General features: G+C 39.8%; 1 protein-coding gene across 1 annotated transcript in view; it reads right to left on the bottom strand.

The window, feature by feature from the left end:
• The window catches only part of Reph (Regulator of eph expression), a 77838-nt gene that overhangs the window by 54826 nt on the left and 7087 nt on the right, over nucleotides 1-15925 (bottom strand). The window contains exon 2 of the mRNA XM_019059253.2: nucleotides 4732-4804. Within this exon, the coding sequence (XP_018914798.2) occupies nucleotides 4732-4804 (73 nt within the window). The remainder of the gene's footprint in view (nucleotides 1-4731; nucleotides 4805-15925) is intronic.

The following is a 15925-nucleotide window of genomic DNA, read 5'->3' as shown; positions in this document are numbered from 1 at the left end:
TCAGAATCTATCTGTTCGATTTCATTCAAAATTCTCACAGAACACCATATTTATGGTCTCCTTATGCACGTCCAACGATTTTGGGGTACGCTAAAATTTGGGGGGGCTAGGGTCAAATTGGGTTAAAGGTCCATTTTCAACAAAATCACACGGAAAGCTCATTTTGAGGGACCGTAAATTTTGAAAAATGCCTTTAATTCTTTAAAAGTGGGCATCAAGCACATCACCTGGGTCATTAATTTAAGTTCCTAAAAGATCTTTGGACTAAACTCAAAATTCAAGGGATTACAAGGCCCAAAAGTAGGGCACTTTGCTCCGCGACATCACACAAACAACTCATTTTCAAAGACTGTAAATTTGAAAAAAAATGCCTTTCATTTCTTCGAAAGTTGGCATAAGAGCACCACCTGGTTCAATAATGTAAGTTCCTATGAGGTCTTTGGACTAAACTAAAAATTGAAGGGTTACGCGTCATATAGCGAGGAGAGCACTTCGGTCACACGGAGAGCTCATGGACTGTAGATTTTGAAAAAATGCCTTTAATTCTTTGAAAGTTGGCTCAAAAGCACCATCTGAGTCATTAATTTAAGTTCCTAAAGGATTCTTGGACTAATCTCATAATTGCAGAGGGGCCGATAGGAAACGCTCAATTCTCTGATAAATGAGTCGGAACGCTTCTAGATAATAGCAGCAAACGCTTTGAGTCAGGTGAAACCTAGGAATTCAAATGCATTATATAATGCATCATATACTATTTCCAAAATTACTCCGTAGGTATACACCAAGCAAAATTAGACAACTAATTAGGTAGGTACTTACAATATATAGTTACTATGAGTCATCAAGCTGACAGCAAGAACTGACACTTACATCTTTATTAAATACTAATAGGTTTGTTGTTAATGAATTTAGAATCCCGGCAGATTCCATCTTTCGCGGTTCCTTTTTACGAGGTACTAAGTACAAATATAATATAATAATAATACGGCACAAATATGACTGATTTAATGCTTGTTACTTAATAAAGGAGGTTATAAATTGTTAGAACGACGTGTTGACGTTTGTCAACAGCAGCGAGGAGATGGCGCTCTCAGCGCTCTCTATTGTTTTCGCTTTGAATTACAGGGATACGCGGTAAGGAGATGGCGCTCCTGGCGGGCGTGTGGTGAACCTTCCAGCAGGTAGATTCGCCCGCCAAATTTAAAATTTGGGAGATGCTAAGCGAAAACCGTTTAGTTTTAAGACTATTTGAACATCGAATAGTCATTCTACCCATTCAAGTAGATATTTGATGGCTTTTGACCGTGCTTAGGGAGAGATTATAATATAAAATCGTATCTGAAGTATGATGTCAATGAATCTAATGGATCCTAATGAATCGTAGAAAAGCTAAGATTTTTACGGATCGCCATCTTTGACAGGAGACTTTGTTAATCAATTACATATTTAATTGAAGATGCCTCATAAAATCAACAAGTCGAGTCCGAATATTTGAATTCATCACATATCGCGAAGACATTTACAATAAAGTTCAGTGGTTTGAATAAAAATTTCATAACTATTATCCTGTGATCAAAATCCCAATCAAACTTTATGATTTTGTAAAATTGGCAGTATTTTTCTAAATATTCCAGTAAAAGTGTCAATGCCGGCGCGAAGCGCCGGCTCGTTTTTTTCTTTTTGCAAGTTTCAGTAAATTTTCGGTGTAGTACCAAGCAAATTCCCTAAAATTTTCAAAAAAAACTCGCACACACATTCTCTTGTAAAAAATTTAATTGTTCAGTTAAATTTGCCAATATCAAATACGGCTTGGTTCCTATCTACTAAACGCTGTCCAAATGAGAGATGTATGATAACGTTGATTTTTCATTATCATACTGGAGAGGGTCACCAAAAATATATGTCGGGGCAACAACGCCTGAATAGAACTATCTCCTTAAAATGAACATTTCTCCTCTTTTTCCCGAGTCTTAATACAATTTTGGCAATACACTCTAAATAGGAAAACATTTCTGGAGTAGACAATATAAAAGGTGACAATGCAACCTCACAAACGGACTTCCGTACAGTTGTCATTTTTACCAAGGCGTACTTGCAGAAGACTAGATTAGAATTAAAAATGGCTTTTTCTCGTAATTATTTTGAATGGACCATGAAATTGAAACCGCCATCAGCCTGGTTTGGTTTGATATGTTATATTGTTTACTGACATCTGAAAATGTTTGTAAAGCCCTTTCCACACGTTGCAAGTTTTGCTGCAAGTGAGCCGAAAGTGGGAGTCATCGGTGCATCACTCATCGATGATGCTGAAATTTGCGTCCCGTCCGCAAATTTCGCGATCATCGATGAGGTCGTGGCTCTACAACCAACATTCTTCTAAATGTGACCGGGTACCGGGTAGTGTTTTTGTGTAAATTGTGTATATTTTGTAATTTTGTACAGTTGTACATATTTAAGATGGATAAGAATTCCTTAAAATATGTACTTATTAATGGCAAGCCAGTTTTGGTAAGATTTACACCAAGTACACAAGCACCTCTGATTAAAAATCAGAATATTACTCTTCGACCAGCAACAGGTCCTGAGAAGAATGACCCTCTGCCTCCGAGCCAAAAAAAACAGAATAAAGAACTGTATTAAAAAGTTTTCCTTGCATTATGATCACTAGGATAACAAAATACATAACCTCAAACTTTTCTCAAAAGTCATGTGCCGGTGAATATTGTCAACAAAACAAAGGACGCTCATTGGTCGAAAGGAAAGTGCGCGCGCCGCTTTCACTTGCAACGTGTGAACGCTATTAGGCCTTTATAGACGATCAAATTCCGAACCAATTCCGATCAAAGTAGACATGCTGATGACTGGTGGTCACCATCTACCATCAAATTTTGACGGGCCGCACTTTTTTGATCAAAGTGAGATCAGACAGGAGTGCCATCATTCATCATTTCCTGCCACAGGAAACGTTTCTGTCAAGTTTTCATTTTAAAATTAAGCAAATTTATGAATTTCAGACTGATGACTCCCGACACTTTGATGCTACTTTGATCGGAATTGGTTCGGGAATTTGATCGTCTATAGAGGCCTCTTGAAAGTAAAGGCCTTTATAGACGATCAAATTCCGAACCAATTCCGATCAAAGTAGACATGCTGATGACTGGTGGTCACCATCTACCATCAAATTTTGACGGGCCGCACTTTTTTGATCAAAGTGAGATCAGACAGGAGTGCCATCATTCATCATTTCCTGCCACAGGAAACGTTTCTGTCAAGTTTTCATTTTAAAATTAAGCAAATTTATGAATTTCAGACTGATGACTCCCGACACTTTGATGCTACTTTGATCGGAATTGGTTCGGGAATTTGATCGTCTATAGAGGCCTTAAAATCAGGCGTCAGCGCTCAGCAAAACTTGCGACGTGTGGAAAGGGCTTAAAGCATGTCTTTATTCTCTGATATCAATAACTTAACTCCGAGTTTTAGTACATCATGAGAACCCTTTCACCGCGGACGCGGTCAACAAGTATACTTATAGGGGAAGACGGGTAATAAGAGAGTGGGACAATAAGGTAGATTGGATTTTGCCGCTCTCTGGTGAGTGATAACAGAACTACCGCCGTGGGGAACGAATCTTGGTCCATTGCCGCGTTTCGTATTTAATTCCGGGCCGAATCGGAAAAGTGGCTGGGACAGGACCAGCGTGTAAACTTAACCTCTTTTTGAACTGGGTTTCGAAGTTCGGGTACCTCGGCGCTTTAATCAACATAAAGTCAAGTAAACATTTTCATAAAAAATCGAACTATATATCATTTTGAAGCTTAGGATATGGGGCTTCTTCCTGATACTTGGTTTTTTAGATTAGTTTTTTTTTTACTGATTTATAATGTTCTACTCTTATTGGCCCCAAGCGGTGACCCCTGTGGCTAATAAGAGAGTGAGGTTATGTCAGGGAGGGGTACAATAGTAGAATGAACACTAAAACTGTTGGTGATTTTTTTTTTTCACATTAAATGACTCGAAACCGAAAAAAGAAGGGCCTGAGGGTGCCTTACACTAAAGAGAATTGGCAGGCACACAGGGGCAGGGGGATTGGGGGTTTTTTTTGGGTATGGTTTTGATACAATTTCTAAAACTTGCATTTTGAATTCATTTCTTAAACTTAGCGATTTTCAAGTGTCAAAAGTTCATAACTCAAGAACTATTAGTCCGATCTCACTCAAATTTTGCAGGGCTATTAAGAGTAATGTAATGCTTGATCTTATATACTTTTCCGTGCTTACAATTAAAATTTCATACAAGATACAGACCTGCTCTACTATTACCCCAGGGGGTACAATAAGAGAAAATTTTTTTTAAAAATATTTACATTTTTTTTTCCGCTAAAATAAAGCACGAAAAACATTGAAACTTTGAGGAAGTGTTACTTACTGATAGGTGCATATGCCCTATTTTTTTCAAATTTGTAACTCAATTACAACTCTTCAAATAAGGGTGTCACTCTCTTATTACCCCATGGTCTCTCTTATTACCCCGTCTTCCCCTACCTAAAACATTCAGCGTGTAACAGCTAATAATAGAGCTAAAATTAAGTATTCCATGCCTCCTTGAGCCTTCTCATCGGATAGAAGTGTTATCGTAGGTCATCAATGATCCTTCAAAGGTAAAGGTAGAGGGGATGAGAAAGTTTATTCCTACAAGATTATGCTGAATAGAGACAAAAAGTTGACTTACTGAATTCGGAGGAATCTCTGCTATTTTCGTTTTCGTCTGATTCGGTTCCAGAATCGTGATCTTCGTTATCGACCTGGGAAACAAAAAAAGAAAATTATAGATGCTATTAAAGCTGGGACTATATCTGGCGATAAGTTTCACGCATGGTCATTTGGTTTCATAAAGTTTATTGGAGCGAAACATGTGTGTGCTCCGAATGGATAAGTATTCGTATGGTATGTTTGTATGTTCGTATGGTATGTTTGTATTCTCCGGTATGTTTGTAGCGTGTAGCCTATGGAACAAAACTAAAGGCAAAACTTCAGGTGTACGATACCTACTATTCGGCGACAACACCGATTATGATCGGTTCTACCGAAGCTTGTGGAGCGACAAAAAGTGGTTTTTATCGAATAGATAACTTTTCGCGGCTTTGGTATGTTTCTTGCCTACATGCGGCGAAATCGAAGACTAATCTAAAGTGGGATATGTCTGTCATTAGGTTTACACATCTATTCTATTGGGTTGGCAAAGTTAATGGAGCGAGATAAATTCTTGTTCGTCGAATAGATAACTAAAATGATCTTCGGTATATTTTTTGCCTATGCAACAAAACTGAACGCGAACTTCAGTTCGATACTAACTAAATACAGACCAATGGGTTAACAGGGTTGTCCATCCGCTCAATCGAAGCTCATAAAGCGATAGAAAAATGTATTCTACGAATAGGGGAGCGTTCATAAGTTACGTAACGCTCTAGGGGGAGGGAGGGGGTATGAACGTGCGTTACTAGGGGGCTGGGGGTAATTTCTAGCGTTACGTCACCCTCTCTATTGGTAAAAAAATACGCAACACCCAAAATGTATCATCCTCATTTCTTCGACGTTATTTGTGACACGACTTATAATTACCATTAAAAATATTTCAAATTTTATCAAGCCATATATTCAACAGTTTCTCACGATTTTTGGGATCGTACTGGGAATGCGGATGGGTCCTCCAAACGTTACGTAATTATCACGGGGGTTCGGAGTGACGGTAAGAAGCGTTTCAAGGGGGGAAGGTATCCGAAACGGCGAAAAAAGGCGTTACGTATTTTATGAACACTCCCTAGCTAACTATTCGCGCAATCGCACATTGTCCGGTGGTCAAGACGTCGCATGCAGCAGGATAAATGTTTTCGAAAAAATTGCCATTCGTGCTTCCCAGAAAATTCGATATACTTATCTCTCCGATTCTTTTGATTATTGCGCTCCTTTTTTTGTCTCATCTTTTTCTTTCCTCTCATTTTCAGTGATGGCGCGGGCGTCTAGTGCATAGCCTCTTTCTAATTTTCCGTACACCACCCTTAATCTTGAGAGGCAGTATTCTTTTTTTCTCCCTAGAGTAACCCGGTGCGTCGGTGGAAGAAATTTTCACCTCTGGTTAATTATGAACTTTAATTTGTATGAAGTCAAATTTTCGCTAGTGAATGAGGTTTTTAACTATAATTTGGGGGGTGTAAAAGTTGGAGAGTTCAATCGACGACCCGAGTTGCGTTGCGTTGAGTAAGTTCTGTCGCAAGTAAGCTTCGGAAAACTTGATGGGATACATTATCCTTCAAATTAACAATTTGCAGTCAACGGGCAAATACGATGGTGCCTTGGCCCATGAAAAAATTGCAAATTCCCAAAAGTTGTCACCTCTGCTAATGTGGAAGGGAGCGACTTTATGGAGCTTTTGGGGGGGGAGGGGGGTAAAAAAGTGGCGGACAAGAATGCGAATGAAGATGTTGCATGTGTGAGGGATTTGCGATTTGACCATTGATTCTTATGTAAAAGTTCGCGAGAAACACGATGGTGCCACTGGTTTCTTCTGAAATCAACTCCCAAGCTCAAGAAAAGCTCTCAAGTTGAGGCCAAAATGGAGGGGATATCCCACCCTACCCTTAGAGTCCACCTCTACATCAAAACAAACTCTCCATACATAGATAGGGAGCAAATACATTAGCAGGGTTGCCACTTTATTTGGAGACTCCAAAACTGAAAACACGGCAACCCTGCTAATGTATTTGCTCCCTATCTTTGCATCGAGAGTTTGTTTTGATGTAAAGGTGGACTCTCAGGGTAAGGTGGGATATCCCCTCCATTTCGGCCTCACTTAAAGAGCTTTTTTTTGAGCTTTGGAGATGATTTCAGAGAAAACCAGAGGCACCATCGCGAACTTTTACATAAGAATCAATGGTCAAATCGCAAATCCCTCACACATGCAACACCTCCAATATTGGATAAGGCAAAAAATAGGCTTACTTTTGATTTTATCCCTGTGAACTTAGTCATTCAAACTATATTTTAGGCATAATAACTCTGTTTTGAAACGATTTTTTAGCATTGCATTTGAAAACATTATTTTCAACTTAGATCTCTCGGTACTCGGTAAGGAGAAACGCCGTATGAACCTTCAGATGTTGCTGAATTTCCTTTGATAGAACGCGAAACTCCAAGTAAAGATATGAGTATTTCCCTTCTAATTTTTCATATACCTAATTTTGTCCGCAATTTCACCTAAAGTTCCTAAATATTTCAAGGAAAACTATACATGACATGCCTCAAAAATAAACATTTTATCAAAGGAAATTTGGCAACTCTCGAATGTTCATACGGCGTTCTTCCTCAGCACGGCAGTATCGACATCAAGTTCGGCGAAACAACCAGTAAAGCGAATGAAAACCGTCAGAAATTGGCAACAAAGCTAGGGCTGTCCCCGAACCGATGAAATCGCTCGTTGGTTCGTACGAAACGATCGAGCGATCATTTCGTAATCGTTCACTTCGAAAAAATCGTTTTGAAAGCCTGTTTCGATCGGAATCTGTTTCGATCGAGCCTGCTCGATCGAAATCTGCTCGATCGAAATCCGTTTTGAATTTTTTTTTTTTTTTTTTTTTATTTATTTATTTATTTTTTTATTAAGTAAAAATGTACTACTGGCCCTTACGGGGCATTAATTACGGGGAGTTAATGTTCGAATAAAGCTTATCTTAAAAACTAATGTTATAAAATTTTGTTTTTAATTTTTTTTTTTTTTTATTTTGAACCAATTACATTTTTTCGATTCGAGCAATCTCATTAGGATTCCCGTGGGAGTTTCATGCACCGCTGATGAAAGCTCTAAAACGTCTCCCGAAGAAAGTTCACGGGATAAGGGATCCCTGGCTAAAGTCTTCCCGGTAAAAATTTTTTGGAAGGAACAAGAACAGGTTCCACATATTTTTACGCGGTGATTAGGTACCTACTTGTATATTAAAAAAGCCAAAACGGGTAATGCTCGAAAAAAAAACAGGAACCCTTCTACCCGTTTTGTAACTTTCTCGGGAATCTTTGATCCCTTATCGGTTGAAAGTACTTTCGATGGATGTAAGATGCTTTTGATTGCATATCAATGCCATACTCCGTTGCGTATCGCTGCGCTGCGCTGCTTCGCGCCGGCCGTCGACCGCGTTTTTTATCTCCCTCTGGCTTCCCTTCCCGGAGGCTGCCTCACATTCAGCCCGCGCACATTTTAGACCTTTTTGACCGTTTGCTTTCAATCGGTCGTGTTATGACTATGAGTAACAGCAGCCTCCTCGCGTCAACTGAACGCCTCATTCACATCTTATCTTTCGGGCAAGGCATTTTGTGACCCATTCTCCGTTCTCGCTCGTTCCCTCGCACCTGATCCTCCGCTCTGCTCCCGGTCCACGCATCCACGTTCGCCGGCATCTCTTTACTCACTTTTCCCCCTCATATTGCTCTTGTTTTTCCTCGATCTCGGATACCTTTTCGATCGAATGTCCCTGTTTCTTAGCCGTCGCCTTTGCGTGTCGATCGCCACCACTGCGTTACGTGCAACGTGCCTCTCTGCTTCGCTTGGCGTGGCGCTGCGCCGCCGGTCGCCGCCCGTCGGCCGAGTTTCTTCTCTCTTATCTCTCTCTGACTTCCCTCCTCGGGGTTCACCTCACATTCGGTCCAGCGTACATTTTGACTATTATTTGCTTGAAACTGGTTATCGCGTCAACCTAAACCTAATTGGCAAATATCACACATCTTTTTCGGGCAAGGAATTCTACGGCGCGCTCAGCCCCCCTCCCCCGCTCATCGGTCTCTCTTCATTTACCTAGTTTTCCTTGTTGTCGATTGTCTATCTAGGACTTCACTGTCGCCTTTGTCTTGGTCCGCCGATCGCCAATTTGCCATCGCCACAGTACTCACCGGTCTCCACTCAGATTTTTATTCACTATCACTTTTTTCCATTCCTTCCGTCTCTCTCATACAAATGAACTCGTCGCGTTGGCTGCTCCAGCATGTTTTGATTACCTTACCCGCTTTTGCTATCTCGTCCAATGATGCCGAAGCTTTGCTAATAATATTTTTCAGCACTTTAGTTTTCATTTTTTTAATATTACAATCTCTACAGCAAGAGGGATATCCTTCATTGGCGTATCATGTCTGGAATCCCGTAGCCCCCTCCCCCCTCCGTATGGTATCATTGAAATTGGTATCATTGAAAAGTCGTCTTGCAGAAAGGACTCCAACAATCAGATCAATCTCCAACTCACCTTATGGACGGGTTTTCAATACACGCAGCAACGCACTTTCTTCTAGAGACTAAAATGTATTTTTGGTAAAGAAATATGGACTCAAAAAATTCATTTATATCAGAAGTGAGACAGAATAATGCTAGAGAACGAAAAATCTATAAATATTGAGTTCAAAAAACAAACAAACAAACGAAAAACCTAATTTCGTTCTGCCGCGACAACACCTCTCCGCTCTAAACTTATTGTTTTAGAGATTAGCCCCCCTCCCCCCGAAAAAAATTATGAATCTACGTGCATTAAATGTGTCTGCCAAGAATTCATGCGAAATCACGTACAAGAGTTTTCAGATATTTATATATTTTCATTTCTAAATTTTAAAGAATTTTAAAGTTTCAACATTGGAACTTTTTCTGCATATCAGCATTTAAAATGAAAAAGGTTTTCAACAGTGAGCCAACATACTGAATTAGGAAACGCAAACGCCTACATTTGCTGTTGTCCTGGATCCAAGGGAGCACGCATAGGGGTTCGTCTTGCACTCTAGGTTGTACATATGAAGGCTGATAAGGTTCAGCTCTCCCATAAATGAGAACTAACGTGAAATCAAAGTAATGGTATTAACAAATAAAAATAATTAACTAATTGAGGGGATTAATCAAAGGAAAGGAAGAAATTAGTAAGTAAGTAAATATAAAAAATCCAAAATTGTATTTTTTGACTTTGTCCGTTAAATAACATACCTATGCGTCTCTTGCAGTCATCGTCCCGTCATGTAAATTGACCGGCTACGGATTCACTCTTGAGAACTCATGCTTTTCGATCCCAAGTAGCTTAAAATCTGCTCTTTGTCGCCCCACCCCCAAGAGTTGTATCTTCTGCAAAAAGAAGGAAGGAATCCCTTGCAGAAGATAAGCAATTTGTTGACCACCTGACTTTTCTACTTACACTGTTGAAAATTCTGGAGCAAAATTCTATGCCTGAGTCTATATATATAGCGCCGAGAACTCCCGAATAATTTGAACGCGGAGCGGAATTTACATTTTTTTGCGGAGTGTCATACGCTTTCATGGTGCAACTGTCACTTCGCATTCATTTCATTCGGGGTTTTTGGGCGCTATGTAGACGCCAACACCGAATTTCACTCCTCAATTTTTAACAGTGTGTACCGGCCTTTTCCCCGAAACACGTAATTTGATCACGTGTTTGATTTCGTGAAAATATCTTTTATTTTACTCAATCTGGCGGTCTGGCTTTTACATCTACATCGTGGATGAAGCTATAAGTCGATGAAGGAGGGGGAGGGATGATGGGATTCTCATATGGGACTCCGTCTGGCGCAATGGACAGAGGACGCGCAGCGCAGCGCGGCGACGCACACTGTGGTATTTGACCGAAAAACCTGGCCAAAACCTCAATTTTAAATTTTTTTTTATTGGTAAACCAATGTGATATTCGAAATCTATACTATTTTTTACCCTGGTAGACATGTATGTACCATTTCTCGAGTGGCTCAATTTCCCGCGAAGAGACCACGAAGTTACCTAATTCTCAGCGATTATTTTGAAATGTTTTGGCGCGCTACTCGTCGATCAGTTTACTTCAACTGTGCGGCCATAAAAGGGAACTTCGGCGATATGCAACACATTCTTAGGGGCATATTCTACACAACTAACCACAGTATTTTCGAAATTTCCTTTTTTAGTGATTTTCACAGGAGGTTGAAAAGTGATGTAAAAGTAAACGTTTTTTTCGAAATTCAGAGTCCGATTTCTTTTTGCGCTCAACTGCGCTCAAGCGGCTTAAGGCGGAATGTTATAGTCCAAAGTGGGTATTTTCAGGATTCAAGGGTGACAGACTGAGGAAAACTGAGGAAACTGAAATTTTTGACCTTAAAGATGGACTTTTGAGCGATTTTCACAAACATGAATGGGAAAAATTATGTCGATACTAACAACTGAAATTGTATTTTTCCAACAGCTCTGACCCATTTAGTACCAAATTGGGTGATATTTGGTCACGCAACCTGTTTCTCTGGCCCCTACGCCCTCGAAGGAGGGATGAAAAAAATAATTTGAAAGCGGATGGGAGGGTCACTTTAAAGTCTTGCAAAAGTGTTTAATCCGTTATCTAACAATCTCTTCGTACATTATCCTTGAGTATAGACATATTTATGCCATGTTTTACTTTTACAGACAAATTTGAGTCCATGCGGCCGCGGGGTGGGGCTTTAAAAGTGGCCCTCTGGCACCATGAAATTACGCTGAGAGGCAAATTTGAGGCACAATTTCTAACCCAGCTGAAATGCGGCATCTATTTCAGCCTATGCTCCCTTTTTTAACACCTAACCTATTTCGACATGTGACACGTGCGTAGTTCAGCCATCGTCTGAAGCGCTGATTTTGAGCACTTTCTTGTACTTAAGAAACGTCCTCCCTAATTTATTAAAAAAAAATTATAAAATGAAAATTGGTAAATTTTACGAGTACGCAAGATGCTCGTAGAAGATCCCGTAAAAAATCAGAGTCGGAGAGCTCAACGTAAAAAAATTTTGATTAAAGATGTAAAAAAAAAACCTGAGGGATTAAATTGAAATCTTGACGTCAAAAATTCGCGACTTTTTGCGCAAAAAAATCCGAAAAAAATTTGGAGGAACAAAGTTTTTACGTGAAAAATCTTACTTTCCGTACATTAAAAGGAGGTCAGAAAGGAATGCAAAGAAGACAGATTGAACTACGATTTTTTACGTAAAAAATTGACGTCTCTGAATTTTTTCTCTGACTTTTTCACGTAAAAAATCACGATTTTTCTTTTTTACCTCTTCGAACATCTATTTTTTAAGAAAAATGTTTGATTGCGAAAACCAAAAAATTTAGGAAGAATATCTGTGCTGAAAATTCGCTTAATTGGCTAAATAGGAAATACCTTTGGAGTATTTATTACTAGAATGATACGCTAAAAATTCGAATGTCCCCTAAATTTTTTTTTGTAAAAAGAGTAAGCCCGAAAACTGGATACAAAATTGTTTCGAAACCAGAGTTTTTAAAAATCTGAGAAGATTTGAAGAACTTATCTTTATTAGATTGGTTTTAAACATTCTTAAAAAAATCTGAGAAGATTTGAAGAACTTATCTTTATTAGATTGGTTTTAAACATTCTTAAAAAATTGATGCATTTTATAATAAAATTTAAGAAAAGGAAAATGTCATTTCACTTTTGGTTTATTTTACATCTTGTTTTACGATTTTTTTTTCTTTTTTTGTACATTTTAAGTCTTTGTGCTAGTAGGAGAAGAATGATTATAATTTCTCTTTGGTGTCCAAAAGATTAAGGTCAACCAACATCCGTGGAAAGTTCTGAAATAACTAATTCCTTGGGAACAATTTAGTATACTTTCTTTTCACTTGAAATTATGGACTTGCATAATTTTCCAAGTACTAAGTGAATAAACGTACAGCCGATATGCTTGTGCCAGCCTCTGATTACAATTTACACCTGCTGGGGATCAAAAATCGCGCATAAGCTCCTTCTTGTGATGTGTAAATAAATTGTATAAGAGGGACGCAAGACCAGCAGCTAAACAGTGGTGTCACACACCCCCCCCCCCCCCCCACCCCAGGTACTTGACGAGGTTCCCCTATTTCATTAATTGGGTGTGTGCGGACTCCTCCTAGGAGATGTGAGAGGGAAGGGGGCCGGGGGCCTCCCCCGAACTATTTTGACACTTTGATGTTCTATAGAGGCAATTTGAGGCTATAATCAGCAGTTGTGTCTCCTTTGTCACTGCAGAAACTTGCTCAGGTTTTATGGGTAAATATATCATTTTTTTTTTTTTTTTTTTTTTTTTTTTTTTTTTTTTTTAAATAAACGAAACTTTTTTACAGAAAAACGGAGGGGGGAGAAGAAATATGTGGGAGGGGGGAGAATGAAGGATTGGAGAGAAAAGAAAAAGGGGGGAGAATAGAAGAAACGGGGGTGGAGGAGAATATAGCCGAGCGAGAACAGATGACACTTTGGCGGATTTACGCAAACTGCCCATAAAAAAAGAGAAAAAAAAGAAAAAAAAACTTCACACCCTCCTCCACCCATTTCAAACTTGATGAGTTGCTTGTCTGTAAACATGGCTACTGACATCACTGCAGCTAAATGATGGAGTAGGTGAGCAAAAGTCCGAATAAATTGTAAGTCGTCCCAGGCAAGAAGCGAGGGCTGAAGGATAGCAGACAGGACGGAGAGTCGCATTAGGTTACTAGTTACTTCCTAAAAGTTCGATCCATTCGATTTATAAAGAGAAGTTGATGAAGAGCTTCAGTTGAACGGTGGCGTAGATTTATAAAGATAGTGAAAGAGGAAGGAGACGCGGATCACGCGGACGACAAAGGTGAGGAAGGGAAGAGAGTGGGCAGTAGCGGCACCGATAAGAGCTTCAGTCAAACGGGAGCTAGGATCGAGATCTTGAAAGAGTCACAGTCACAGTCATGGGCGGCAAGGGGAAACAGAGATACCTAGTCAGCGGTGCCGTCACCGAAAGGAGAGGTGCATGAAACAAAAGCTATGCGAGGTGTGAGGAGCACTGTAGCAGGTCAGGCGCCAGGGGTCAAACCAAATACCGAAACGAAAAACCGAAGAAGAGTGTAATTGTGTGATATGAGGAAAACGAACGGGGACGAGATAAGGACGATTCGATGTAGGATGATGAGGGCGTGTGAGTGTGTGTGTGTGCGTGCAGTACGGGCCGACATATGTATACTGAGCGGATGCAAAATTCGAACGAAATGGTCAAAACTGTCTAAATGCAGCTAGTATCATTATCATTGTCGCGGCACGCACAGCGCTGGCGAGCGCCGAGCCATACTACCAAGGTTCATTGGATCATTATTGTTATTGGTAATGGGCATTTGGGCTAGGAGCTAAAGGAGCATTGAGATCGGGAGGTAGGGTAGCGTAGCGGACCTCTGATACTTTACAAATAAATGGTTAGTAAAAATTGAAGTGAATGCGGTAAGCGCATATATTTTGAATAAAAATTGATGTGATAAAGTAACTTTAGTAAATAGACGAGAATAGAGACCTGGTATTTTCATGGTTTGTGTGGTTAAATTAATTTGTTTTGTTGCGGGAGGGGGAGGGGGAGGGGGAGGGGAGAAGATTAAGCAAATGGAATGCTTTTCGGTAATTCTATGTATACAGAACACATGGACAGCTTTATGCAATAAGGAACTAGGGTCAAATTTTCGATTTTTTTTTTATGATGAATTCCGTATCAGGAGGGTATTTACTTACTATTGAGAAAAAGAAAATCCTCAAAAACAATTTTTATCCCGCTTCAGCGACCCCGCAAAAATTTGCCGTCGCAGGATCACGCGAAGTTCATTTTGCAATTGGGACCTATACTATGGTTCCCTATTGCGTAATGCGAAACTCGGATTTCCCATTTTGCAATTCGGAACTATAGACAGGACGGCATAATGCTTTCTCGGCATTCTCGGCTCCTGTTCGACCGATCTTGCTGATTTTTGGTATCCGGGGGTATTTTTCGACGGGAAACTCGAATTTCTGGTCAAATTTTGAAAATTCAAAAATCCAAGATGGCGGATGTGGCCTAAAATGCTATCTCGGCTCCTGTTCGATGGATCTTGCTGATTTTTGGTATCCGGGGGTATTTTTCGACGGGAAACTCGAATTTCTGGTCAAATTTTGAAAATTCAAAAATCCAAGATGGCGGATGTGGCCTAAAATGCTATCTCGGCTCCTGTTCGATGGATCTTGCTGATTTTTGGTATCCGGGGGTATTTTTCGACGGGAAACTCGAATTTCTGGTCAAATTTTGAAAATTCAAAAATCCAAGATGGCGGATGTGGCCTAAAATGCTATCTCGGCTCCTGTTCGATGGATCTTGCTGATTTTTGGTAACCGAGGGTATTTTTCGACGGGAAACTCGAATTTCTGGTCAAATTTTGAAAATTCAAAAATCCAAGATGGCGGATGTGGCCTAAAATGCTATCCCGGCTCTTGTTTGATCGATCTTGCTGATTTTTGGTACCAGGAGGTACCGTAATAGCACACCTAGTCTTAGAGATGTTTTTAAAACGTGTCAATGACACCAAGCCTCATTTCTGAAATGTTTCACGTGATACTTTAAAAACCCGAATGAAGTGTCAAACACGAAGCCACTCTGTGTTCAACACATTCCCATGTCACCACATTTTATGTGTCTGTGAAACATTTGCAGATTGTGTCACCGAAATGTTTCGAATTCATTTTTTACATATTTCAATGACACAATGGGCAAAGGTCTCCGTTGGCAGTGCATTTTTGACACATTTCTGACACATTTGTAAAACAATGAGCCTTTAACTCAGATTTTCCTCTGATTTTCTAAATGTTTATGACACATTTTCGGTATAATCACTACAGTCCATGTAGTGTTAAACACGAGCCCACTCTGTGTTGAATACATCCGCATGTCACACTTCTTAACCGTAAAAAAATTTTCAGACATCTGTTTTAGCAAATGTCGTGGAGGCATTATAGCTATCAAATCAAGTACCTGGGCGGCCTGATTACAGACTATACCTAAGGAGAGTATGGAACTATGGGTTCACGCCATCAGTATTAAACTATCAGAGGGATTAGGAAATCCTCTCTTTAGAAAAGTATAGT

This window comes from Bemisia tabaci, chromosome 4 (genome assembly GCF_918797505.1).
Source record: "Bemisia tabaci chromosome 4, PGI_BMITA_v3".
Lineage (NCBI taxonomy): Eukaryota > Metazoa > Arthropoda > Insecta > Hemiptera > Aleyrodidae > Bemisia > Bemisia tabaci.
The sequence above is the reverse complement of the archived record's forward strand: the minus strand, read 5'-3'. Positions and strand labels throughout refer to the sequence as shown.